Source organism: Propithecus coquereli, unplaced genomic scaffold (genome assembly GCF_000956105.1).
Source record: "Propithecus coquereli isolate 6110/MARCELLA unplaced genomic scaffold, Pcoq_1.0 Scaffold101, whole genome shotgun sequence".
NCBI classification, from domain to species: Eukaryota; Metazoa; Chordata; class Mammalia; order Primates; family Indriidae; genus Propithecus; species Propithecus coquereli.
Window position 1 is genome coordinate 1,986,316 of NW_012133970.1, and position 27,920 is coordinate 2,014,235.

The 27,920-nt window shown below is 42.3% G+C and overlaps 1 protein-coding gene across 6 annotated transcripts in view; it reads right to left on the minus strand.

Moving 5' to 3' along the window:
• Positions 1 to 27,920, minus strand: part of DLG3 (discs, large homolog 3 (Drosophila)) — a 52,506-nt gene that overhangs the window by 7,098 nt on the left and 17,488 nt on the right. For 4 of the 6 annotated variants that reach the window (XM_012643820.1, XM_012643813.1, XM_012643806.1 and 1 more), the window contains 4 exons: positions 15,695 to 15,809; positions 3,213 to 3,389; positions 2,907 to 2,982; positions 47 to 92 (listed from right to left, as the gene is read on the minus strand). In XM_012643820.1, coding sequence (XP_012499274.1) covers positions 47 to 92; positions 2,907 to 2,982; positions 3,213 to 3,389; positions 15,695 to 15,809 — 414 coding nt within the window. Of the gene's footprint in view, positions 1 to 46; positions 93 to 1,994; positions 2,095 to 2,906; positions 2,983 to 3,212; positions 3,390 to 15,694; positions 15,810 to 27,920 lie in introns of all 6 variants that reach the window. The other 2 variants (XM_012643829.1, XM_012643837.1) reach the window with 1 other exon arrangement.

Below are 27,920 nucleotides of genomic sequence, written 5' to 3' on the forward strand. Positions count from 1 at the left end.
CCACTCATGCCACAAATACAGTTAATGGTGTGTAAGTTTGACTTACTCAGGTTCTTTGCTCCATAATAATCGTCACTTAACCCTGGGAAGTCCTGATTTCACAGACAGCAAGGACAGAGAGAAAGGGAGGGAGGGAAGGGGAGGGAGGGGAGGGAGGGGGAGAGGAAGGGAAGGGGGAGGGAGAGAATTGGGGAGAAGAGAAAAAATACATAAAAAAGACAAGGGGAAGGAAGAATACAGAGGCAGGTGAGCACTAGTGACAGAGTGTGAAACACTATGAAGACCTATAACTTCAGTGAGGTCAAGAACTTTGCTACGGAAAGAACATCCTAGGTCAGATAAGATATCTAGACTTCATGCTGCCCAAATTTGTTGCCAGAGGACCTGGGCGTGAACTAGCTTTCTGAGGTAGTCTACAGCTGTAGGCCCACAGGATAAGACAGGTGACACTCCAAGGTTTAGAGCACCTGCTTTGACTAAATTTGTAGTTGTAGAGCCCGGGTCTCTGCTTTGCCCCTGAAATCACCATTTCCCTCGGTAGGTGCCTGAAAGAGCAAATATCCATCCATGTGTGCCAGATTGGCAGACAGAATTACCATCCCCCAAGGAACTTTCACCCAATACTGACTCACTCTGTCCGAATGCTTCAGGGAAAGCTTCATGCAGTCTGGGGTGTGGCCTCCAAAGCTTGCCCTGAATTGTGCAGACCACGGTGGGGGGTGAGCTCAGCTTCTGGAGAATAAGCACTAGGGTACTTTCAACTCTGTCATTCAATGGGTACTCCTCTCCCAGGCTGGGCCACTGAGCACTGGATACCTCCCCAGGCTGGGCTCAGCATGGAGGTACTAGGACTCATCTGGTGAACTGCAGTGACGCCAGAACGAACTTCATCTATTGCTTCTTCTTGAGCTACCCCAGGATGAAGAGCCATGGCCTCCATCTGGATGAGGACACCCTTCTATCTACCATGTTCCATCCCAGATGGCAATGACCTGCACATACCATGACCGTGAATCAGGCTGGCCTTAAAAAAGGACATTTCCTATTGGAACTAGTCAGTCTCTTGCCAGTCCCAACAGCCCAGGACCCCAAGATCCCTCCATGTAAGACAGAGGAGTCACTGGTAAATGACAGATGTTTACAATTCATGATGAGACAATGGGAAAATATTTTTCAAGCCAGACCTAGTGTTTAAGGTTAGGGTTAGAGCAATTTATTTCTGAGGCATACGGTAGAGCAAGAATATTCATCAGGACTAAATTAGATTTTAAAGTTAATTGAGTTCAGCATTATAACCTTTTCTGCCAAACCAGCTTTGCATTTCTCCATAAATCTTTATTTGGACAATGTTGAGCAACACCCCTTCCATGTCAACTCATTTAAGCAGGAAAGATTTTCTTGTGAGAACTGGCTCTGTAGGCACTCTACAATGACAGTGAATCTGCTGAGAGTCATATGGATATCCTATGTGCTTATGTATGTGTGTGGCATTTCGGAAGTAGCCCCGATTCCAGGGATCCTGGGAAGGGAAGGAAAGGCTCTTCTCTTGACATAGATGAGTGAAGTTAAGGGAAAGAAAACACAAGAAGAAGGAGCCAGGAGAGCAACACTGAGTCCCTAGACCTTGTTTTCTTGAAAAACCATTTTTCTAACTCTGGCACTGGCTGAAAACTGCTTTTTACCACCACAGCAGAGCTCCGTTGGGCACTTCTGATGCCAGTGCCACACACTTCCTGGAGGCTGGCCCTGGGACCAGTCCCACCTCAGCACCTCCAACATTCATTCCAAGTGAGGAGCTGGACGAATTAAGACGCAGTATCTCCCCGTGCAAACCAGTTTCTGCCTTGACTCTGCGAATAGGCAGGTGCACGTGCACACAGGCATGCACAGGGCCACACGCGCCCTTGCCCACACTGCTCCTAAGGGAAGGTGCGACTGAGGACGAGAGGACAGGGCTGTGGACGGTCTGCTCTCTGGACTCTGCTGCTACTTACGTTCCTGTATGCTGCTCTCCTGGGCCATGTTTTCTTTGCTCTTGTAAAATGGAAACTTTCGAGAGAGGCGGAAACTCTTTTTACGTTTCGTTTTGACCGACTGTGAAAGAACGTGAAGATGGAGGGGAAGGACAGAAGAAAAAAAAAACAGAACAATGGATTTTAAAGCATGCAAGAAAACTAAAATGGAGACAATGGTGAGCTAAATAAAAGACCATCTCTCACAAATGGAGTCTAAGAGATTAAATGAAAGTTGATGTAAGAGGAAAATTATGTTTACAGGAAAATGTTGTAGGGATGTTAGAGGTTTCTACCTAATCCAGAATCATAACACTCACTGGCACTTCCTAAAGAACAAAGGTCACTGTAGCCTCGTGGACACATGCCCTAAGGTGCCATTGACATACAGAGTCATCTATTCCATGTCTCTCTTCCCTCTACTGCTCCGGAAGTTCTTTGGCCTGTGAAGCTCATAGAAGAAAAGGGGTGAATGGAGAGCTCTCCTGCCTCAGGTTGTCTGAAGGGAGGTAGGAGCTCTGGGGCTGGCCTTCTTGGCTGCATGATGGGGACAGATTCTGTTCAGGGTCCCCACAACTCCGACAAGGTCTGTAGCCAGGGAGACACCCATGAGTGGCTTGATATTCCCCGAGCAAGTCAGCCTTCCAGACAGTCCAACTCCAACACATCTTCAAGAGCCAGTACCCAGGGGGAAGGAGCACAGACTAGCCATAGACTTTCTAAGTGCTCCCTCACTGCTTTCTGAAAAGCAGTCAATGTTCTGATAGGGCAGAGCCAGACTCCTGAAAAAGAGATTTCTTTTGTGCTCCCCACTTCTCTTACACATCAGACCAAACTCCAGGCCTCTCGCCTCTCTTCACATATAGGCTGACTTCCTTGGGGGTTCCCACTTACCCTGTTAGACTCAATCATCCCTGTCCTGGCATGGAACTTCACAGTTTTCAATCGAGCTCTTTCTTTCTTTTCCACCCTGTTTTGGAGTCAGAAAGAAGCTTTGTTACTGCCAGAATGTGGTCTCAGCAGTGGGTTGCAACAGGAACAGCAGCCACTTTTTGGCTCATTGAGTGAAAACCATGTCAAGCACCACTTCTCTACCAACACACATGTTGCCCTCAAGCAACTTGTAGAATAATAGGAAAACAAGAAAGAAATACCAGCAAGAGGGCAGGAAAGGCCTTGCTCGTGATCGTGACAACTCACCTCTTCTTACTGGGGATCACACCGATCTGCTCACTTTCTCCATGTGGGGTCACCAGCCTTGCCTGCCACCACTCATCATCGGAGGCATTAATGACATGCAGAATATCACCATAAGAGAAGCTGAGCCCCTGGCTTGGCAGGCAGCTGTCCCGAGTCCGATCATAATCAAACAGGGCCCTAAAAGGCACAGTGAAAGATAAAGTGATCATCCAACCCTAAATGCCAGGAGACTGGCACCCTGAAAGGATGGCAGAGGAAGGCAAACCTAAAAAGCACAGATACAGCAGCTTCACAGCAGACCAGAAGGAATTCTCCAGGAAATTGCATCCTTCTTTCAGTCCCAAAATGGCAAATATGCATCCCCTTTTCAAAGGAACATCCCATTCTCCCAACAAGGGACATAAGGGAAAATCTTCTACAAATCCCATCTCCTCCTGGCTTCTGGACTCGAGGTGGAAGTCCAAAGTAGAACTCAATAGCCCTCTCCCTCACCCACATTCTAGGAAACTAGCTCCACCAAGGGGCTTTCTCGGTTTACAAACATATCCTCAATAAGTAGTTGAAGAGGCTGGGCTCAGTGTCTCACGCCTATAATCACAGGACTTTGGGAGGCCAAGGGGGGTGGATCATTTGAGCCCAGGCATTTGAGACCAGCCTGGGTAACATACTGAGACAAAAAGTAAGAAAAATTAGCTAGGCATGGTGGTGTGTACCTACAGTCCCAACTACTGGGGAGGTTGAGGCAGGAGGGTCGCTTGAGCCCAGGAGCTCGAGGTTACAGTGAGCTATGATGACACCACTGCACTCCAGCCTGGGTGTCAGAGTAAGACTCTGTCTCAAAGGCAAAAGTAGTTGAAGAGAGAACAAAAAAAATGTTAACTACAATCCCAAACAATGAATGTTAAATGCTGCAGAAACACAAAAGAAAGAAAGGGCCCTGTGTCCTGAGGCAGCCAAGGAAAAATCTAAGGCTGCCACTGACCCACACAATGATAAGGTGGAAAGGGACCCTCGAAGTCTTCCAGTTCAGTGTCTTTCTCTTATATATGGGGAAGCAGAAGCTTAGAGAGGAAGACTAGTTTGACCTAGGTTACACACCTAACTAACCTGGGACAGAACCCATGTCCTGTGACAAGACGACATGCTGTCGTGACACGATATAAACAAAGCAGAGTAAATGAAGGGAAAGAAAGGAGTGGATACGACAATTCACCAGTGCCCAATTAATTCGGCTACAACCATAAATCATCTTCACCCCCTTTACAATTCCTAAATAAAAGCCCTGAATACCTAGTTCTCTCTGCCAACACACTCTTCCTCTTCCCCTCGTGTTGGCCCTTTTCCATCTGGAAAAGTAAAATAAATTTCTTCTCTCTATCCTAAACTTTTCCTGGAGAAATCTTTCTCAAAACCTGTGTGCACTAACTTCCACCCTAACAGAAAAGAGATAAAAGCGAAGGTGGGAGAAGATCGGGGGACAGCTATACCACCCAGGCTTGTGGAAAAGGAGACCAGCTTGGCTGCAGCTGGAAGTCTTAGGAAATGATGTTGGAAATAAAGCTCTGGGGCAAATTTTGGGAAGCCTTGAATAAACCTGATCCAGTGGCCCCTGAAAATTTGAGAGTGACACATCAAAAGTGTCTTAGAAACATTAACCCAACCTCATATGTGATGGGATAAGTGGCTGGGTGTGTGTGGGGGTGTGTGTGGCAAATTTAAACCAAAGCTGAATCCTTCCGGGCCTGCTGCTGACTCTAGCTCTGGTGAGGCTGGAGTACTTCACACCAGAGCTTCCTGCTCATAGAACAAACTCACCTGGATAAAAGTTTCTACTTTTCTCATCCAGTGGATCCTCTCCTCATATCCAGTCACCACAAATGGGTGATTTCAGTGAGAAGTTTGTATTTTTCTACCTGCAATCTAGGCTCTGTCTTCTTTGTATTTTCGGTTAACAGAGGTCTTTGCACACACAGCCCAGTGGATTGCTCAGAACCCAGTTCCAAGACTTCAGCTTCTACAAGACTTCACCTGCAACATGGTGGCCTGTAGCTCAGCTGGAAGCTGCAAGTAAAACACACTATTTCCCCACGTGTAAGCCCAAATGAAAGACAGAACGTAGGAAAACCATGCAGACAATAAAATACTCATCTACTGTTTAAAGTTCTTACAACTGAGTCCTTAAAAATCAATGCCAGAGGATTTGAAAATGAAAATACTCTAACAAAAAGCCATTTTTTTCTCTCAATTTACACATTCAAGGCAGTAAGGAGAGCAACAGTCCAGCAGATAAGGAGGTGATAGTCGTGAGGTGCTTTCCCGGCTCCACGTGACAGAAGCAAATCTGAATGCATTCACACTGCCTGAGTCCCGCGTTTCCTAAAGCAAGGAAGGCATTCTGTCAGCCACTCCTACTTACTTAGACAAGCACCATGAAGCGGCCTTATTCTCAGCAACGAGAAACACAAAATGTCAGTACGGGCCTCAAAGATTAGAACAAATACAGCAAGGAGAAGAGCAGAACTTGGGTTAAACACAAATTAGTTGAAGGAAGGAAGGAAGGAAGAAAGGGAGGGAGGGAGATGCTAAAATGAATTAGGAGAGATTAGGATGAATTTGTAGAAGATTAGAAGGCAGAGTTTACTGGTTACAAGTTTAAAACACAATATACACTTTAGCGCCTCACAGAACCATACTTGACCTTTGGCAACAGCAGTAACAAGCTGGAGTACGTATGGTAAAGTTGATGTAAACATGTTTTCTGGATGCCAGGAATCCAATTATTTGTAATTTTGTAAACATCTGAGATTCAACTAAAATTAATATAACAGTTTATTTCCAAGATGAATTTTAAGTACCTTACATTATTAAAACACATAGAGCACAAGCGAAGTAAAAGCAAAATAAACACAGATCAAAGTTAACAAGACTTTGCCAGTAGTTACCTCTGCACATTGAGAATTGTACTGTTTGGTTTGTTTTTTTAACTACAGCATGTGCTCCTTTTACAATTTTCAAAAAATGTAAGTCAATTAATATGAAAGTGGGGAAACAAATATACCAAGCACTAGCTTGAGTCATTTACTTCACATGAGAAACACGTTTGGCTCTAAGTTCCCTGGCAAGTAAGGCAAAAAAAAGGAAGTTGTATTAACTCCAATTTCCCAACAAAAAGCAGTACCCAAGTCTATATGGATTTTGTTGATGACTTTATGAATGATGAATGAATGAGGAATATTGAACAAGAGGATGGACAATGCTTTTTTAAGCTATGATTTTATTAAAGACATAGAAAAATAGTATCTGAATTTTAAATTCTGAACTAGAATATTATTCTCAGTTGGGAATGTAAAAGATGAATTAACAAGAATTTCCTTTTCTGTCAATCAGAACTGCAAATAGGAAAAGAACTTTGCAAAACATTGGAGCCTTAGAGTTCATTTTGTCCAACTTCCTATCTAATGAAGGAAATTCCTTAGATATTCTCTAAGTTTCGTTCCAGCTCTAGCATTTAATAACTCTCGGTCTTTCCTAAGTCTTCTCTACTAGGCTACACATTCCCAATTCCTTCAACAATCCTTTCCTTTGTCATGATTTTGATTTGTTTTCCAAACCCATGATGTGGATTTTCTCCAAATCCACTTTGTCTCTTTTTCCTGCTGAAATTTTGTTTGACTAAGAGCTGGAAAACTTCCTCACAGATGATGATAGCAAGACCCAGATATGCACAGGGCCTTATCTAGAGTTTCACAGGGTTGGGGGAGCCGGTGGTGGGTAACTCCCAGATCAGGACTCTTAAATCTCAGAAAATTTCACGAGGTCAAAGTCATAGTCATGTGTATATTACAAAAAAAAAAAAAAGCTAATTCTCCATTTGTCTACATCTAGAAAGTACTATTCTTCCACTATTTAAATACTTATTGAGTCTTCTTTATGTGGGGCACTGTGTTAGATGCAAAAGCAAAGTAAGTTCCTGGCCCTGTGAAGCTTGCTGTCTGACAGAGTATGTTGAGTATGTTATAGCGAGAGGCCCTGAAGGAGGACAAACCAAGGCCTAAAAGCATTTACAGGGAGTATAGATCACATCGAGTTTGGGGAAGCTATGAGGAGGCACTGCTTTTTGAATTGGGCCTCAATTAAGGTTCAGGATTTCAAAAGGTGGAGATGGGGAGAGGTCCTTCCAGCCCCAGGGAACAGTGTAAGCAAAGGACTGGACTGTTGAGCTAAGGAGTTTGATATTCACTTACTAGGCCTTGTATGACCAACTTCATTGCCTTGGCTTTTTTATCCCATTACCAGGCTAAACTTTCCTGTGGAAATTAACCTGGTAAAAAAGAACAGGCCAGAGTATTAAAGTCAAACAACCTCTCACATGACATATATTTTCAAGTAATCAAAAAAAAAAAGGTATGTAAATTAGACCTTAATACATTTTTTAAAAGTATCAATTACCTTTCTAGGATCTTTTAAGAAGTATGCTAAACTGTGGCTGTCTCGCAGTGACAGTCTCTCTGAGAAACAGCCTGGAATCCTAATGAAGTGACAGAGTTTGGCACCTTCTTACAAAAGCCTCATTTTAGGCCTGGTAAGAGGGGGAAGGAGCATCTTTCTCCACAACACTGACATATCCTCTCCCTCCCCTTCCTATCCTTAGGACAGGCACTAGAGATAGTCAAGGCAGATACTGCTGCCCCTTTTAAATCAGACTGAACCACTGTCCCAGAACCGAAATCCCATACATGCAAGGCCCAGATGACACAGCAACCATTTCAACCCAATTCGAAAAGAGAGGGAGCAGAAAAAAAGAAAGCAAAACCTATTCGTCTCCAGACACCTAAAGAAAGGCCATAATTGGGCCGGGCGTGGTGGCTCACGCCTGTGATCCTAGCTCTCTGGGAGGCCGAGGCGGGCGGATTGTTTGAGCTCAGGAGTTCAAGACCAGCCTGAGCAAGAGCGAGACCCCGTCTCTACTAAAAATAGAAAGAAATTAATCAGACAGCTAAAAATATACAGAAAAAATTAGCCGGGCATGGCGGCGCATGCCTGTAGTCCCAGCTACTCGGGAGGCTGAGGCAGGAGGATTGCTTGAGCCCAGGAGTTTGAGGTTGCCGTGAGCTAGGCTGACGCCATGGCACTCACTCTAGCCTGGGCAAAAGAGTGAGACTCTGTCTCAAAAAAAAAAAAAAGAAAGGCCATAATTAACCATCTGTCACCTGTGTGTGTGTGTGTGTGTGTGTGTGTGTGTCAGCTTATCTGACAAGACGGTGCGTTGGGAGAATAGAAGCCTCAGAAACCAGGCCAGGCATGGTGGCTCACGCCTGTAATCCCAGCATTCTGGGAGTCTGAGGCAGGAGGCTTGCTTGAGGTCAGGAGCTTGAGACCAGCCTGAGCAAGAACAAGACCCTGTTTCTACAGAAAATAGAAAAATTAGCCGGGCCTGGTGGCGTGTGCCTATAGTCCCAGCTTCTTAGGAAACTGAGGCAGGAGGATCGCTTGAGCCCAGGAGTTTGAGGCTGCAGTGAGCTAGGCTGACGCCACTGCACTTTAGCCCAGGCAACAGAGCAAGACTGTGTCTCAGGGGGGAAAAAAAAAAAACGCAGCCTCAGAAAACCCCTTATTCTTTCTGGGTCTAGATAAAAGGAATTTCATGGAGGCCTCTGAGTTAAGGACTTGGTCACATCAGAAGGAAACACTGTCATGAGAGAACAAAGCTCATGGAAATATTACCATCCCCAGCCTAAAGCCACAGTGCTTAATATACACAAAAGATGATTTGCCCCCGAATATGCTCCTCCTTGGTTAAGTCCATGCTCCTCTATGAAGCCAGGGAGAGCCAGACCCTGGGTATTCCTGTAACTTTTCAAATATTGAGGCCAGGCCAGAAAAATATTAAATTATTTAAGAGAAGGATAAAGAGTGTGGCATAGGAAAAATGTGACATGTAAAAATAAAGTAACAGTAGACAACAAAGAAGATTTCTGGAGCCATCTCACCATCATAAGGAGCTGATGCAACTTCCCAGGGGTCTGTAGGTTTGAGTTCCTAAGCTAATCATCAGCACTCTAGCTTTCAAAGCAGCTCCCTGTCTCCCTAAGGAGAAAGTGTTTCCAAAGGTCTTCGAAGATATGTTGCTTAAGAGGTGACCTTTAAAATATCCCCTAAGAAATACATGCACCCACCCACAGGGATAACGCACATGCTCAGGGGAACTTTGTTGAATCTTCCTTTCAGCTGGGCCCTCTCTGCTGGATGGGAGAGCAAGAATATAATCAGCTCAAAGTGAACAGGTTATCAGGCAAAGGTCTTTGTAATTCAGATCCCAAATTGTGATCCAGGGAAATCATAAGCACCTGGCACAGCCACAATGGTGTCCTAGTGTACTAGAATGCAAAGAAAATGGCAACCACCAAGGAAACTGGTCAAGCAGGTTTCTCGATGCAAAGCAAATAAGAGCACTATAGCCTCAAAGGCAAGGGGTTAACTCTGAACTCACTTAGTATTGTGCTCAAGCCATCTATCTAGCAGAGATGCTCTGTCAGCCCTCTCACCCCCTCAGCAACTTCTCTAAGGCCCAGTCCAAGTCTTTCCCTGCTTTGTGATCCTGCCCACTCCAAATTTCCTTCTTCCAAATCCTTATCATGTCTTGGCAGCAACCTTTCTTTATATTTTCTATTTATTGTTATTTAATTCTTGCAAGGGTTTTTTTTTTTTTTTTCTGATACAAGGTCTCTCTCTGTCACTGAGGTTAGAGTGTGGTGGGATCATCATAGCTCACTGCAACTTCACACTCCTGGGCTCAAGCGATCCTCCTGCCTCAGCCTCCCAAGTAGCTGGGACTATAGGCGCATGCCACCACATCCAGCTAAGTTTTCTATTTTTTTGTAGCGACAGGGTCTCAGTCTTGCTCAGGCTGGTCTCAAACTCCTGGGCTAATGCAATCCTCCCGCCTCAGCCTCCCAGAATGCTAGGATTACAGGCGTGAGCCACCACACCTGGCCTCTTGCAAGTTTTGATGTTTCATATTATATCACCAAAGTGGAAGCTCTTTAAAGACCGAAACCATGTCTTATGCTCTGTGTGGGATTCTGAATGTTTGTGAATGGTAGATGAGATCAAGCTACAGGGGGCGGGGGTCCACAGAATATCCTCCCAGTTACTTCCCAGTTGCTAGCCCTCAGAGTGTTCTTCCACTGTATTTCCCTTCCATAGTAACTGGAGTCTAAGACATCACTTTCTTCCTTTGGCCAGAAAGTACTGGATAAAGGGTACATATTATTTGAAGACTAAGCAGTCCATCCCTTGCCCAGTTCGTATAAAACATGCACAGAAAGCTATAATGCAGCGGTCACTCATAAGCCCTTGACCTTAGTGACAAAGTTAAAATTTCCAGCAGCCTCTAAAAAGCAGCCTAAAAGCCTGAACCCAAGCACTCAGGCAGGTTCAGGGTGGGTTATCACAAGAGGAATGAGTGCAGCTAGCAGCAAGTCAGCCCCCCGGCTCCCCTTGAAGAAGGGTGCGTGGAGAGTAGGTAAGGGCACTTTTCCCCTTAGTCTATCTCAAAGTTTCAGGCCTTAGAGGGCAATTATGAAGTTAGAGAGGCATTCAAGGACCAATCAACCCACAATGAGTGACTGTTCAGGGCTCACAGCACCTGCAGATGACAAGATGAGCTGAGGGATTACAAGTACAGGCCCAGTAGTGTTTGGGAACAGGCAGTTCCAGAAGTCACTGATGCAGGAAACTCTGCCTCACACTGTGGTAGCACTGAACACTTATATACATTGTCATTGCTTTTTAAAATACATATTATCACCACTCCCAAATTCTGTCAGATAGTGAAGCCTGCCAATATTATCTTGTTGGCATCTTAATCCACTATTGAACTTTAATGAACAAGACCAGTTAGGCTCTGCCAAGCACCACCACCCTGGGCAAAGCGAAGAGTAGTTGCACAATTAATATCTGCTTATTGACAGGAAGGAGCATTCTCCAACCTTCTTTGATGACCAAGCCAATATTTCTGACATTGTTTCTTGAGTCAAGACTATAGATACCCCAACATTATTTCCTTCCTAGATTGGGAAGAACACTGGGATGGCAGATGGCCAGTCAGGAATCCAGGGCTCCCAACTGCCTGAATGCCGTCCTGTGGCTGCAAAGAATGCAGCCAGGCTAGCCTGAACAGACTTTCAAAAGCTATTTCTACAAGTGTACTGTTGATCCTTTCGGCAATCTTTGGAGGACAAGGTCTTTCCTTTCTTCATTCAATAAATAGATAAATAAAAATAAAATACAAGTACAGAACGAGATCATCCCTGGAACCCTAACCTACCCCGTGTCTTTGTACTGCCTTCATATCAGAATTGCCTGAGTTAAACACCTAGCCTCCCCAACCCTGAATATGAGGTTCAAGAGAGGTATATTTCTGTGGACTTTTCCAGCAGGCAAGGCAAATTCACCAGCAGAGCAAAAGATCTAGGCTGGGCAGACCAAGGGGCTCTGCTCAACCTGCTCATCCATTTAAGAGATGATTCTACTATAGTGAAGGGTGGGGAAGGCCTGTCCCATTAAGTCACTGGTGACTTTTAAACCAAGTTTCATTTTCCAAATACTGTTATCTTTCTTTCTTGCTCCTGCTCCCTGGTCCACAAATCCCATCTCCCCTATGGTTAGCACAGCTGCAGCTCCCTTGAGTTTCACCTGCTATAGCCTCAGTGCAGCTCTAAGAGGGTGTTATTTTCTTCAAAATAGTTTTGCAAACCCATGTATACCAGAGAGGGATAGATATACAGGGGAAGGGAAGGGAGGAGAAACATGTCAGAAGGGCAAACAATAGCAAAAAGAATTAGAGGTGAAACCCAAACAGAAAAAGGTTCCTTCACTTTAACAGACTTGCTGCTCAATCCGTTCTGGGTAGATGGCAAGCTGCCAGAGGGCAGAAATCACACCTATGCTTTACTGCTTTCCATATAGTAGGAGCGAAACAAAGTGTAAGGTTTAGTCATTTCAGTGATACAGAAATAAATGTCTACTGTGACATGCAAGCAGTCATTCTTGAGTGTTCTAACTAATTGTTAAAAACATCCATTTTCCCAAACCTGGTGAATCCAACTCGCTAGAAGAGGAGCCAGGGAATCTGTATTTTTTACTAACATTTCAGTTGATCCCTATTAGTAAGTTGGGGAAATGCTGAAGGAACCACAATTTATAGTCAGAGCAACCAGGTTCAAATTTCTTAGCTATCTAACTGGAGCCTCAGTTTTCTTGTCTGCAAAATGGGAATCATACGTCTACTTTGTAGAATTGTTAAAAGGATTTTAAAAGCCATTTAAAGAGAATAACAAAGGTCCTGACATACAGTAGGTGTTCCCTAAATGTTTGTTCCCCTTTATCCTGAAGACACTGGGGAACTAGTGAAAGCTTCTGAGCAGATCATGTACAGATTATTGCTTTAGCTTCAACCCCCTCTGCAACACTCAGGCAAATGGTTGCCCAGCCTCTTCTGTAACACCTTGAGTGGCAAAAGATCAAATTTACTACATCCGGAAGCAGTCCATTCCATTTTCTGACAGTTTTAATCATTAGCTCTTCCTTCCTTATGTTGAACAGATCTGCCTTGGGTGACAGAACAAATCTAATCCCTTTTCCACATGATAGGGTGAGGCAATTAACTTAGATAAGGAAAGTACAAGCCGCTTGTCTGAGGCATTGAAAGGGCAGCTTTATTTATGCATACGTGGGCAAGTAGTTGATATGCAGGTCTGGAGTTCAGTAAAGAGATCAAGGATGTCATTTATAAAATAGGATTTGAAGCTGTGAAAATAAATGACATTGCCATTTAGGGGGCAGAGCTAATGAAAGGTATTGAGGAATGGTCAGCAAGGTAAGAAGAGAGCCTTTAAAGAAGAAAGTAGGTAATTCGTGGAAACAAATGTAGTGAAGAGGTGAGTCCAATGTCAGAGAACCAGTCGTTAAATTTGACAACTAAGAGATCACTGCTAATCCCCGATAGAGCCAAGCTTCTGCTCCTCTGGAGCTTCCCAGAGCTGCTCAGAACCACCACACTGAAAAGCAGATGCACACTTCCTTTCAGACTAGTGAGAGGTGATATGAAGTAGCAGCAGCAAATACAGACAACTCTAACATTTCCTAACCGTTAAGACAGGTTTCTCCAAATGATGCTCCCATGCTCTTACCTTTTGAGGAAACACTGCCTAGTACAGTCTCTCCTGGAGAATAATCACAAGAACCCTGTTTTCCTGTTTCAGCCTGCATTTGCCCAACTTACTGAACCACTGATTTTTCACACAATACTTTTTAAAATTTTTATTTATGTATTTATTTTGCAGAGATGGGGTCTTGCTATGTTGCCCAGGCTGTTCTCAAACACCTGTCCTCAAGTGATCCTCCCACCTCAGCCTTCCATCCATCATGCCAGAATTACAGGAATTACAGGCATGAGCTGCCATGCTGGGCCCACACAATACTTATTAACATGTTGAGGAACTAGCATTTCCTGGCACATAATTTTGCAAATGCAGTAAGCAAAAGAAGACAGACAATAGTGTAAGGGACCATTTGTATCAAGAGGATTTTTTTCTTTTTAAGAATGGAAGAAACTTAAATAAGTTTATATGCTGAAGAAAGGGAACCAAGTGCAGAGTTAAAGGCCAAAAACAGGAACGAAAAAGAACAAGCCAGGTTCCATTAAAGGGGTTAGCTTAGCAGAGGACTTCAGCTCACTGCTACAGCCATAAGACACTATTTCCCCAGATTAAATCTAGTGATCACAAATGGTTACTATTTTCTAAACCATATCTACTGTATTCGGAGGATACAGATGTTATCTAGACAAGGTTAAGGGCAGATTATATAAACTGATTCGCTAGAAACAGAGTCATGGTCTCTACCCTACTTCCCAGAGTTAGTATGAATATATCCCTTGCCTGGGCCAGAGAAGGGTGTTCCAGATCAGGAACCAATGCCCTACTCCCCCTGCCCAGGCAGGGAGAACTCTAGCACAGGATAGGCAGAGAGGGGAAATCTAAAAATAAAGCTCTCCGAAGAAACTGTCTTGCCTAAAGAGCAGCTTCCCACGCACACTGGAGTGCCACATCTGCGGGGGCTGGAAACACAGGAACGGAACAATCCTGACCAAGTCACATAAGCATAACCCATTTTCAGGGGGTGACAGCACATTTCTGATTCTCCTCATCAGCACCCCAGTGTCTAGGCTGCCGGCTTGGAGCAAGGTCTTTAGTGACAGACAACAGAACTTTTTTTTCTGGGAGACTAGGAAGATGGCCAGAGACTAGTCCAGCCTTCCTACCATTCTCCTCCTGTCACAGCAGGAGGTGAGCACAGCAAAGGCTCTCAACACAAAAGGAGTGGAGTTCTAGTGGGCTTCAGTATCAGAGGCGGGGATCCACTCCCTACCTCCCTGTAGTAGGGTTAGCTATTGTCATCTCACACTCCAAGGACACAGCAATTGTCACATTGCCAAGCAACTAGCAAATGTAGCCTCCCCACCCCTAACAGGTACCAGAGGCCACCAGAACAAGTTCAACCCAAGAAGTTGATACAACCCCACACCTAAGCATTAAACACATGCCATAGCTACTTCCCGCCCAGGAGAGTAATTCCACCACCCCTTTCTCTAAGGGTTTTAACCTTGAAGAGATACAATGTACTTGCACCAAATTGTTGGAGTTTTGCCAAGAAATAAGGCAGGAAGAAGGAAACTATAGTGTTCATTTGGCAGTCCAGCTCCTCAGGAGGTTTGTACTTTGACCTGACAAAGTATTATACTACGCCTCAAGGGTCAGAAGCTCAACCTTGGAAATATCTCAGAATAGCTTTTAGCAGCAATACAATCAATGCTATATATCTGTTCCTTCCACTCCCTCTTCCTAGGGAACATACATCATCCCGTCCCATGATTCATAGATACAGCAGACCAGTGCAGCAGGGGGTTGTGCGGGGGGCGATGGAAACACAATAAAACATCCAGAATGCAGCAACCTGTCAGTTCTTTGGTCTCTTCAAAGAGACCCTGTATCAGAACACTGTGATAATTGATATGCTCAGATCCAAATCCTGATATCTATTACGCATATGTGCAAGGGGATAGGGGGTGCCAAGTTTTCCCCTCAAAGTACAGATTGCAAGCAAAGTACTTTGAACATTTGACTGCTATTTGAATGCTGACTAGCAACAATCACCCGACAGTCTTTTACAATTAGAGCAAACTGAAATTTTCCCGTACTGACCCATACTGAGTCATTCATGAGCGAAAAGGAAGAAGCCAGCTCACAAAAGGGAGGAGATACTGACCATAAAGTACACAACCTGAGCATACAGTGAGAAGTGTTATTTTAGTACTGGGAGTACACACTCCCTACCCCACTAGTTAAACAAGAAGGGTTGGGTTGGCACAGAGCTCCCCTCCTCCAGCACAAGGCCTGGTACTCAGAAGGGCAACTTACCTGACATACAAGGACCTCTTCTCACTGGTTCGGAGGGACCCAGACCCAGAGCTCATGCTGCTGTTCATCATTTGTTCTCGTAAGTCATGTATCTTCGATTCAAAGCGACTGTACTCTGTTGGGGAGACAAGGGAAAAGGCAAGAAAAGAATGAACCCAAGGAGCTCCCCTGACCCTGCATGCCAGTGGCCAAAAAGCCATGAGGACACTTAGCTTCAAATCAGCCAGAGCCAGCCCGGTCAGTCTTTGCTTTGATAAGCAAAGTCCCTCCTCCAAGCACAGAAAGACAGACTTCCCTCCACTCCCAGACTAATAGAAGGAAAGAATGCACCTGAAAAGGGAATAGCATTTGGGCATGTGAAATGAAAACAGCTCTTATCTGCCTCAAAATCTCACTGATCCTTGAAAAAATAACAACTGGAAAGAGATTCCAGTGCAACCTTTAGAAATCTTTAAGAGCCGACACTAACGCCACCCAAGGAGAGCAGATGGGAAAGGAGACTTTCCCAAAAAGCGTATTACAGATAGAACAGATGGCCCTGAGACTCAGCCTGGAGGGGCTGGAAAGGACCTGAGGCCGCTATATCATTGTTAAGCAAGGAAGACAATTTGGGGCGGGGATGGAGATGTTGGAACCCAATACAGAGGTAAAAACAAACCTCACAACCATATGAGGAGAATTCAAGCTCTTCTGAGTTATTTCCCTTTCAACAGACAGCCTCTTTGGCTTCAGTAACAATCGAACACTAAAACATAAATTCTCCCAAACCTAGAAGTCTGCTGACACCTCTCACCTCCAAAATCATCTAGTCAGTGAGGTCATAAGTTCATGCCCAGCCTTGTAGCCCACTGAGAAACATCGCAACAGCCTCAAATAGCCCCATCACCCTAGAAAGGTAACTACAGGTTTATGCCCAGTAAGAAAGCCTGAGATAGGAAAATTAACTCTAGCCATGCAATTATTATAAAAGGCTTTTTATAGGGCTGCTTTGCTGTGACGTTCTCCTAGTACATTTAAAATACGATATTCACACTTACCACACACACACAATTACACATGTTCCAGGTCTATAATTGCTGCAAAAATGGGGTATATCTAAGGCACAGGCTATGGAAATGGTAGAAAACAGGCATACTTCACTGTGACAAGCTGACTTTAAAGGAAGTCAAAATTTATACTAGGGGTTGAATGTTGGGGAACTGCTTTAAAAACCAAACACATTTCCAGGAGAAAAAAATTCCACAAAAGCGTTTTCATGCACCATAGACGGCTGGCAAGAAGCATCCCCACCTAGTCGGTATGACTCCATGGGAAAAAACAAAACACCTGTTCCAACACCTGACACCCCCTTCCCGCAGCAAAGCAACCTGACCTTCAGCTGAGTATAAAGGGAAATGCTGAAAAGCCTAAAGAGGAGGGAATGGCATTCTAAGTCACGCAAATAGCCTCTTCTCAACAGAGTTTCTTTTTGTTCACTGAGATATCAATGAAGCCAACTGGTTAAATTCATTTGCTCTTTCATTCATCACGCACTGGTGTTATGGTGCTTTGTCCTCATTACCTACTCTCATCCCTGAAATCCTGGAGGAAGCAGTTAAGTCACTGACTCATTCATTAAATGTTGGGGGCAAAAAAGAGACAACAGGTGGACAACGTCCCTGTTTTTAGGGTTACACAGCAACACATCAATATCAATGAGGTACCCCAATCTAAAGGTAGAGGGTGGTGACCAATTTGTCATAGAAGCTTGGACTGCTGGAGAGCACAGCAGCAGGAAGGCCAATCGACCTTTAGAGACAGCTTGGACACTGGCCCCACCCCAGGGCTCGGCCCTCTACACTGGGAGGGGATCGGTTCTCCTTGGTTCCTTTCTGGCCCTCTGAGCTCACCAACTAAGGAGAGAACCACGTGAGACAAAGAGATTTTTTGATCAGGCAGTCCCTTCTTGGGGAAGATAAGTAAAAGATAGAACTATGTATCGAACCCAGAACAAAAAAAAAAAAAATACCCAATCTATCTTTAAGCCGTTTTTCTCCTCTCAAAACTTGTTTATGTATTCCCTTCTTTGGAATTGACTTGCCCACTGAACTCCAACTTAGCAGCAGGTCATGGCAGTTGCTTAGTAACTACGTCTCTTAAAAAATGCTTTAAAAAACAACCACCAAACCACCATTTCCTCAAAGCTCCTAATCCAAGGCTGATAATTCTGGGCCACAGGGCCCACTTAAAATAGACTACAGAAAGAGAGCAAAGCTATTGTTTAAAGGAATCCACTTTTGTTTTTAAATGTGCTACTAAGATTTCAAGTTTATTAAATTGTGTTTTCTTCATTTTTTTTCCATTCAGATGATCCCCATAGAGTTCTTGCTACTCATCAGTCTCTGGCTTCTATTTGTAGAGTTATCTAATGTCCACTGCACAGAGTAGCCTTTGAATAAATGATTGTTGGGCAAATGAGGAGCAAATTAGAAAGCTGTCCAAGTTGTTGATGCTTCTGTTCTCAAACTAATAAACCTAATGGTTTATTTAACTGATGGCTGCCAGCTTCACTGATGGCTTGGAAAGGTACTTAAGAAGCATTCCCATTTACTTTTGTTTCTGAGGTTAACTATTGGGAGCAACTGGGGTTTATGTTTTTTAAACACCCTTTTGAGATGTTAATAACTCACAAAGGGCAGCTGGTTAACAGACTTTGTATACAACAAAGGAAAAAAATCATTCTAACAAAAAACAGTTTAGACTAAAGATACATAGTACTTCATCTTAATGTTAGGGGTATCATTTTCCCAGGATAAAAACTTCACTTAAAAAGCATCTGTGGGCCAGGGGCGCTCACACATGTAATCCCAGCACTTTGGAAGGCTGAAGTGGGAGGATCACTCAAGACCAGGAGTTCCAGACCAGCCTGGGCAACATAGTGAGACACCTTCTCTACCAAAAGTAAGGAAAATTAGCCGGGCATGGTGACACACACCTGTAGTCCCAGCTAATCAGGAGGCTGAGGCAGGAGGATCAGTTTGCTCGAGCCCAGAAGTTCGAGGTTGCCGTGAGCTATGATCGTGCCACTGCACTCCAGCCTGGGTAAAAGAGCAAGACCCTGTCTAAAAAAAAAGCATCTATCTCAATTCTAAGACTTCACAACTTGCTAAGGTCCCTCCTTCCTTTCCATTCATAACTAACAGCCATCGTAGCCTTCGCTGGAAGGGCATCTCGTGGGCCAAAGTCACTGTCTAGGAAGCCCACCTGACCAGCCTCTAACCCAAAGGGCCCACTTCAAAGAAGCCACACATTACTAAAATCTCAAGTCTACTAAACAATGCATTATTCATTTTTTTTCCAGATGAACCCAACCATTAGTGACCCACAAAGATATCCACAGTGAATCATCCTTTGCTCCCTTTTGCCAGCTGCTATCACAGAAAGAGAAACAAGTGGGAGGGGGCACAATTGGAAGTCAGTACTGAAACAGGGCTTCTCACTGACCACCTGCAGTGCCTCTAAAAGATCTGGATTTTGGACCTCACTCCAGACACACAGGATCAGAACCTACAGAGCCAGGGCCCAGGAATCTGCATTTTAATGAGCATGAAGATGATTCTGATGCCTGAGAAAGTTTGAAACTGCTGGTCTTGACTTGCGGAATTGAGTTTTGTTTTGTAGTTCAGAGAAAGATAAGGCAAAGATTCTGCAGTGTGTCTCAAAAGGAACATAGGACAAAAGGTTGGAAAGCTCTCAAAAATAAAATTTGTCCTGAATCAAAGTTTTAAGTGTGCAAAAATAAATAAATAAATAAAATTCATCAATACAACTGCAAATCACATGGGAAAGGAAAGTGCTGAAGAAGCCACAGTCCTATGTGCCTGGAGAGAAAGCTGATGAGTTTACTTTTTTAAAATTATAAAAGTAACGTGATTTTTAAAAAATCTTTAACTTTTTTCTTTAAACATTTCTGTATCATTTCTCCATCCCATTACCCAGAAGTAACCTCTGTTGGCATTTTTAGTATGTATCCTTCCAGACTTACTTCCACACATATATAAAAAGAAAATCAAAGTCTCAGGGGCACCCCCCCACAACTCCTTATGCAAAACAGAAGGTAAAGGCCTCAGGCACCTGTGAAGAACTGGCCACAGAGATCATTCATTAAGAAAATTTCCTTGCTGACTTCCCATAAGCAAGGACATGCAAATTGTAACTATGTCTAGCACCTAAAACTAAAGCCTGTTTGACTCTGCACTAATAATGAATTACAAGTTTTCTTTACTGGTAACAAAACTGGAGACACATAGAATCAGACATTCTTCCACCTACCTAGGGACATCTACATAACTGCTGATTCTGCCATTCCCTTTTCCCCTTCTGTCATTCCCATTATTTAATGTAAAATGTAGATTTCCTGGCCTCACAAGAACGTAACCACTTTGCCTCATGAGCCCCCATCCTCCTGCCTTTTTTCCTTCTCTCTGCACGCCTTTAAAATGCTGAAGGTTCCTACTTCCCCTTCGGAAAAACAGCCACAGCACTGTCTGCAGTTCGTGTGTTTCCCAGGCGCGTCCTCAACTTTGGCTTAATAAACTTCCATTGACTGAGATTTTTGCCTCAGTCACTTATGAGTGGACACATACATTGTTTATCTACATGCACTCAAAACTCACACGCATACTTTTTTCATTCTCTGATATGTCATGAAAATCCATCCATGTCAGTACGTAGAGACTGACCTTCTTTTTAATAGCTGCGTAGTATTTCATATAATGGATAGACCATAATTTATTTGGTTGTATTCCAATTGATGCACATTTAAGTTGTTTATAATTCTTAATATTACAATCAATGCTGTGTTGTATATTTGTATGAGCATTTCTATAGCATAGATTACTAGAAGTGAAACTATAGGATCAAATTACATGCACATTAAAAATTTTGATTGCTACTACCAAATTGAACCCGAACATTCTGAAACCTTTGTTGCTGTAAATGAGGATAAACTGTTCTAAAGCTTCCAGCACCTTTTCTGTTTCTGAAGAAGTGGAGGCAGAATTTACCTTTGAGGACAGATTAATCCATTGTTTGAAGAAAAACACTTTAATGAGCTTTTTGGTTATGCAAAAGTAAAGTCAAGATTTTATTCTGGAAGGGACAAAGACAAAGAGGAGCTAAAATGTTCTCTGTGCATAATAATGGGAAGGGTTGGTCTCCTAGTGGGTGGAGTTGCTGGTTCTCCAGGGTAGGCCTCAGCCCCACGGATCTTATTCTCCCTCTTTCCCTGGCACTGTTTCTTAACTCAGGGTTTCAGCCTCCACCTATGTAATCCTGTATCTACCTCTAGAAGTATCTACTCGACCACTTCGCCTCCCTGCCACCACTTGAAAACCAAGCTTTTCTTCCTTCATGCCAAAACTCCCCTTACTGTTAATGACAACCCCTCTTTTCCCCTGCACATAACCCACGTATTTCCTCAAGTTTTGCTTATGTTTCCTCCTAATTGCTTCCTCAATCCACCTCTAACTTTCATTGTCATTGCCTTGCTGTTGATTTTGCCTCTTAATCTTCTCTTGACTATTTTATCTCTGTCTCACTACCTTGCCTTGATGTCATCTCTTCTTTGGGCCACTGTTATATTGCCCTAACTGGTCTTCTTTCCCCAGGCTTTCCAAACTCTAATCCAGCTTAGATTATTTGAAAAGCCTTCCTAAAACTTCCATTTGTAGCCCCCCATCCAAGTATCTATAATAACTCAACAGCAACTAAAGAATTTTACTTTACTATTTCAACTAAACTTTCAAGGACTGCTACAACCATCCTCCCATCACACCCAGCCTATCCATCCCATCTCTCAATTGCACAGGTCCTCTTTTGAGCTAGCCTGCCTGGAACCCTTGAACACAACTTGTTCAGTTCTATCTGTTATTCCCTGCTTGTGGAATTTTCTCACCGGTCTGACACTGAACATCCTTTATACCCTTTCACCACATTCCTTTCCTCATCCCAGAAGTTTTGTTCATTCACTTATTTATTCAAATATTTACTGAATGTCTACTGTGTCAGGCATTGTGCTAGCTGCTGGGAATATAATGGTAATCAAAATGGTCCCTAGAGGCCGGGGGCAGTGGCTCACGCCTGTAATCCTAGCACTCTGGGAGGCCGAGGCGGGCGGATTGTTTGAGCTCAGGAGTTCGAAACCAGCCTGAGCAAGAGCGAGACCCCGTCTCTACTAAAAATAGAAAGAAATTAATCAGACAACTAAAAATATGTAGAAAAAATTAGCCGGGCATGGTGGCACATGCCTGTAGTCCCAGCTATTCGGGAGGCTGAGGCAGTAGGATCGCTTGAGCCCAGGAATTTGAGGTTGCTGTGAGCTAGGCTGACGCCACGGCACTCTAGCCCGGGCAAAAGAGTGAGACTCTGTTTCAAAAAAAAAAAAAAAAATGGTCCCTAGAAATTATAATCAAAAAACAAACAACTATTTAATTACAATTTCAATTACAATGATGATAACTGCTATGAAGAAATGCTAAGAGAGAGACTAACAGAATGACCTAAATTACTGTGAGGGGGGGTACAACAAAGGTTTCCCTTAGGAAGTAACATTGAAGCTCATTCCAGGGGAAGCGGGGTGGTGGTGAAGAAAGCATTCCAGACAGAAGGAACAGCATTATGTAAGGGGCATAAAAATGTAGGGAACACAGGAAAGTCAGGGGATAATGGCAGGAGATCAGACTAAGAGGTAGGAAGGGGTCAGATCATACAAGGCCTAATAGACTATGGTAAGGATATTTGCTTTTATCCTAAGAGTAACAGAAAGAAGCCACTGAAAGATTCTGAGAAAAGGAATGACATGCTCCAGTGTGTGTGTGACGTTGGCTATTATGGTCAGAGTAAGTGTGGCGTCTTACATCTAGATTTAAGTTTCTTGACAGAAAAAGATCATGCTTTCTCTTTTTGTTTATCTCCCCAGCCCCTGGTAGCCCCTGCTCTTACAGCATCCAAACTAGCTAGCCCTCCAGCCTCTGCTCAAACATGTCCAATGCTGAGAAGTTCTCTAATTCTTAATTATTAGACAACAGTATTCAAGAGAAAATTCTTGGGTTGAGGGCCACCTCTTCTGCCAGCTGGTCCCATTAAACATGATGAGTTCTCTTCTTCATAACAGTGTGAAGGAACAGTTTAAAGAAGGTCGATGAGCTGAGCTGGAAAAGTATAGAGGAGGTTCCAAAACTACAGAATAACATGGAGTAGAAGGCAGAGTGCAAACAGGGTAAGGGGAAGTGGTGGCAGGTTGGGGGCCAGATTCTAAGAGATTGAGATAGGACTTTTCCTTCCAGGCAATGGGAACTGCTATTAAGTGTTTAAATAGGAAAGTGATACAATTAGAACTAGGTTTGGGAGAAAATTACTCTGGGAGTGTAATATAGACTGGAGGACAGAGGGAGAGATAACTGAGACCAGGAAGCTATTCTACTGGTATAGACAATAATATCAAAGGCCTGACATAGTATGAAGTCAATGAGGATAGAAAGAAGGGACAAGAATCAAGAAATATGTTGGAGCTAGAAAAGAGAAAATTTGACATCTGATTGGATGTAGGGCAAGAAAGGACCAAAGGCAAAGGATCTGAGCTTTGCCCTGGGAAACAAGGAAAAGGTGGGGTAATATCAGCTATAATGGAGAATGGCCATCATGTCCTTAAAATGTTATCTCCTCTCCAGGCTAAATAGTGTTACTTCCTCAATCATTTTTTACCTAACATAGTTTCCAGATCCTCTACTACCTTTTAAAATCTAGTGCTCTGAATTTGTGGTGATGTCATTTCCTTTACTAAACTATAAGCTCCTTGATGTGGTTTTGTTTCCTTCTCAAAGTTTAGTGCAGCGGTCTGCCGCCCCTGTTGAGTCAACAGACATTTATTGAATATGCTAACTGGATATAGAGATCTGACAGGCCAAACCTGGACTCTGTACTTTTCAAATTCTGGCTTCTCAGGAACAACTGTAAGAGAAAAGAATATAAACTTTCTCCTTCTACCTGCCCAGACATGCTAAAAAACTGACCAATAAAACCACAAACCACTTCTGCAAAACACTGACAAGTCAGAGGTTCCAAAATATAAGTTAGCAGCCCAATAAAGCATCAAAGGGGCCTGAAACTACAATATTCACTATTGTGAACTGGACACACACCCAGGCCTCTAAATCTATCTCCCCTCTAAGACTTGTTTTCACATCCATCTACCTTCCTAATGACAGAAAAATTGTCTTCTAAGAATAAAAAATGACATTTATTATTAATTTGGAAAAGCTGAAAGGTGCTCAGTTTCTCAACCCGTATTAAGTTCCTTTGGTCCTATTTGATTATAGGCAGGAAAATATAGAGACAGGAAACAAATGGTAGCAACAAAGGGCACTTACTCTGCATGCAGTATGGACTACCAATGATTTGAATGAAGATATAAAAGGGAAAAGCCCTTTTATAGAGAATAAAAGCCATGCCTATCAAATTTAGAAATGACAATGACGCTGGGGAGACAAGTAGATGACAGACTTCAGACACATAGATTGTGACAGGTAGAAACAATGAGAAGATGCAAATAAAAATAAAGTAAAATAGAGAACTGTATCTTTTTGACCTTGAGTCCCCACACAAATACTGAATAGGGAAGACATGACTGAATAATAGCTCGTGTTTTGGTTGCCTATAAACTCAAAATAAATCACCAGCTGCCCAGAAAGCTCATTCAGTTTTATGGAAGTGCAGGCATTCAAATCTCAAACTCATACAGCCCTTATTTGCCATTGCTTAGCTGCCCTGAGGCTGAAAGGAATCCCCAATTGTGAAAAATAACAGAACTCTGGTGGAAGTGAAGTAACAACCTCAGAAGAGAGTCACAGATTTTGATGAGTATGAATTGTGATTTAGGTTTTTATAGTTGCCTTTGGAGTATAAACCCTCAGGATGTGTCAGAATTACAAACCTCTGTCCCAACACTGCGGCTCATGTTTTCAAAAGAATTGGATGGAGCTGAAAGTAAAATAAGTCCTTCAAGAAGACACTTGTTAGTAAGTATGGAGTAAGAATATGAATTGCCAAATATCACATTTCTAAGAATTGCAAACTTGTCTCTATAAAAATAACTATGAAGCCTATTACTTGGGTTAATTTCTAATTATGGGTGCATTATTTAAAGAATCTGACACCTCTAAAACTAGACAATTTCTAAGGTCCCTTCTAACTATGGCATAATTATGATTTTATGACCAAACCAATGAGGTCTATAAGGAATCAAACGTAAGGCTAGTCTAATTTAATTTTTAATATAATCTAGAAGAGGGAAATCTTCAAATCTGCAAATAATCCTAAACTCTTTGCATCGAAAAAATTATCAAATCAATGAGTATAAATAACAAAAAAAATTTTCTTAAGCCTTTGTGAGAGGGTAGAAAAGTGGCAAACAAGCCTCAATGTGGGCAAATATTACTTGAGGAAAAATCATTTCAGCTCTACTTTCAGCACAGTGGTTTGGAACAAAGACTAACCCAGAACGGAAACCTGGGTGTCATTGTTCTGCTCCCTATACTGTCACAATGTGCTTCCTCAGCCATCCATATACATGCATAGCCAGGGTTCTGGATAGCACCCTAAAGGATACTGGGAATAAAACAGAAAACAAAACATGTCATATCAGCACGCCATAAAAAAATTCTAGTTTATCCCTATTGACTGGATATTTTTGTCCCCCAAAGAGCTTAGAGAGGATAAAGGAAGAGCTATTGAGTAAAAAGTGCTGTACTATATAAAGGTTGCATTACATTCAGCCACCTGGTCTGAAATGAGTAGAATGAAAAATGCCTTTATCTCACACCAAGCTAAGAAAAAGTATTCACAGGACCTTGCCCTTGGTCCTTCTCACCTATTCTGGATCACCCGGCAGATCAGGGAAAAAGGCTCAGATAGGGATTTTTCTCTATCTCAGAGGAATTTCATGTAGCATATTCAAATGAAAGATTAACCCATAAGCCAAAGTATATATAAACTCCATCCAAGACAAAATACCTCATCCATCGGATCTCTGGCTCTTGAATTAAAAAAAAAAATTCCATCCAAAAAACATGAGAATGAAGCAGAATTATACCTTTCCCGTGCTCTCAAGGTGGTGGGTAGCTTGTTCAAAAGGATCCTTTCCACTTAACAGAGACACTACAATATAGTGACTGAAACACACATTTTATGATGAAGCTTGCCAACTTGAGTTAACGTAACCAATTTCTATGTTTTACCAGGTCAATGGAGAGTCTAGAGTCAAATGTTCTTCACAGTAGTCACCCCTACAGGATCACAAACTCTCTGAAAATCTTTATTGGGGTATCAACTGAATCTCCTTTAGGTCAAGTTTCTGTGGAAGAAACCCAGAAAATGGGACCTAGAGAAAGACTCCTCTCATCTATATTAACAGTTGTCAAAACATCTGCGGTCATTTTTCAATAACTAATAATCCTAGGGTAAAATATTATAGAACAGAATAAGAAACCCAAAATCCAAATCATGTGTGTGTGTGTATAAAGTATCTTATTTATAATAAAGGCAGTACTTCCAAACAGCAGGGAAATGATGGATTATTTAATAAATAGTACTGAGGTAGCTGATTAACATTTGGAACAGAAATTGTGTTAGTATCCTACCTTACATCATAAATCAACTCCAGACACGATAAGGTTTTAAATACAAAAACAAAAATATTAAATAACTAGAATAAAACACAAGTGGGTATTTATTTGCTCTAAGGATAGGGAAGGCCCTTCTAAACCTCTGGGTACAGGCAAAATACACAAAAGAAAACACTGATAGATTTGACTATATAAAAACATAAAACATCTGTACATCAAGATAAAAAAGCAAACTACAAACTGGGAAACATCTTTGCAATATATATGACAAAGAATATTCTAACTATATTGAAGCTTTTATATATCAATAAGAACTGATAAACATAACCCAATAGGGAAATGGGGAAAGGGTATGAACAGGCAATCCACAAAATTAAAATGACTAATAAACACATGCACACAAATGTTCAATCCTATTATTAACGAAAGAAATATAAAGAATAACACTTTTTTTCTATCAAATTTGTGGAGATTATCTTAAAAAAATAATACTCCATGTTAGTGAGGATCTTGAAGTAGACATACTGTCAGTAGAAATGGAGGCTATTTTGGCAAAATGTATCAAAAGCCCTTTGATCCAATAATTCTATGGAAAGGAATTTATTCAGAACAAATAATCATAGATTCAGAAAAATCTTGTAGAAGGAGATCCAGCAGAGTGCTTTGTATAAGATCAAAACATTGGAAACAACCTAAATGTCTACCAACAGGGAAATGGTTGCACAAATTACGGCACACCCACAATGGAGCATTATTTAACTATTAAACATCATTTTTTCAAAGAAATATAATGACCTAGGAAAATAGTCATGACGTAAGTTAATGGAAAGAATATAAAACTTATTAAATCCAATAATTCCATTCTTGAAATATATAATGATATATAAAATATAAATACATAAAAGTTTGGAGAGAGATACACACACAAACACACACATACAAGAGGGTTATCTCTGGATGTAGTTTTATAGAAGATTTCAAATTTTTTAAGTTTGTATTTTTCTGTATTTTCCAATTTTCTATAAATCTAAAGGTAATACTTTTAAATCTAGGAGAAAATAAATATAATTTGACAGAGAAGGGAGGCAGACTGAACAGGAGAGGCCCAAGGACAAAGCTAGGACACACATGCACTAGAAACTTCCCTCCACATTGCTCCTAGCTCATTAATCACTTTCCTCTGGGACTGTTCATTCAACCAATTCCAGACAAATCCACTTAAATGTATTATCACCGAGCCATCTTATCCCAAAGTAGACCAAAGAAGTTTTGTCAATGCCTTGCTGAAATCTAGACATATATCTACCATATTTCCCTGATCTACAGCCCAGTAGCCCTGCCCATCGAGAAAATTTGGTCAGGCTAACATGACTTGTTCAACCTTAGTGAACAAATACTGGTTCCCAGTGCTCACTACTTTTTCTGAGTATTTACAAAACAACTCTTAATAATCTAGTCTGGAACTTAACCCAAAATTTGTAAAATTCTCTTTCTCCTTTTCGAAGGACATCTATCCAGATCCCTAATGTACATATTTATACAAAATATGTTAATTTTCTGCTTTT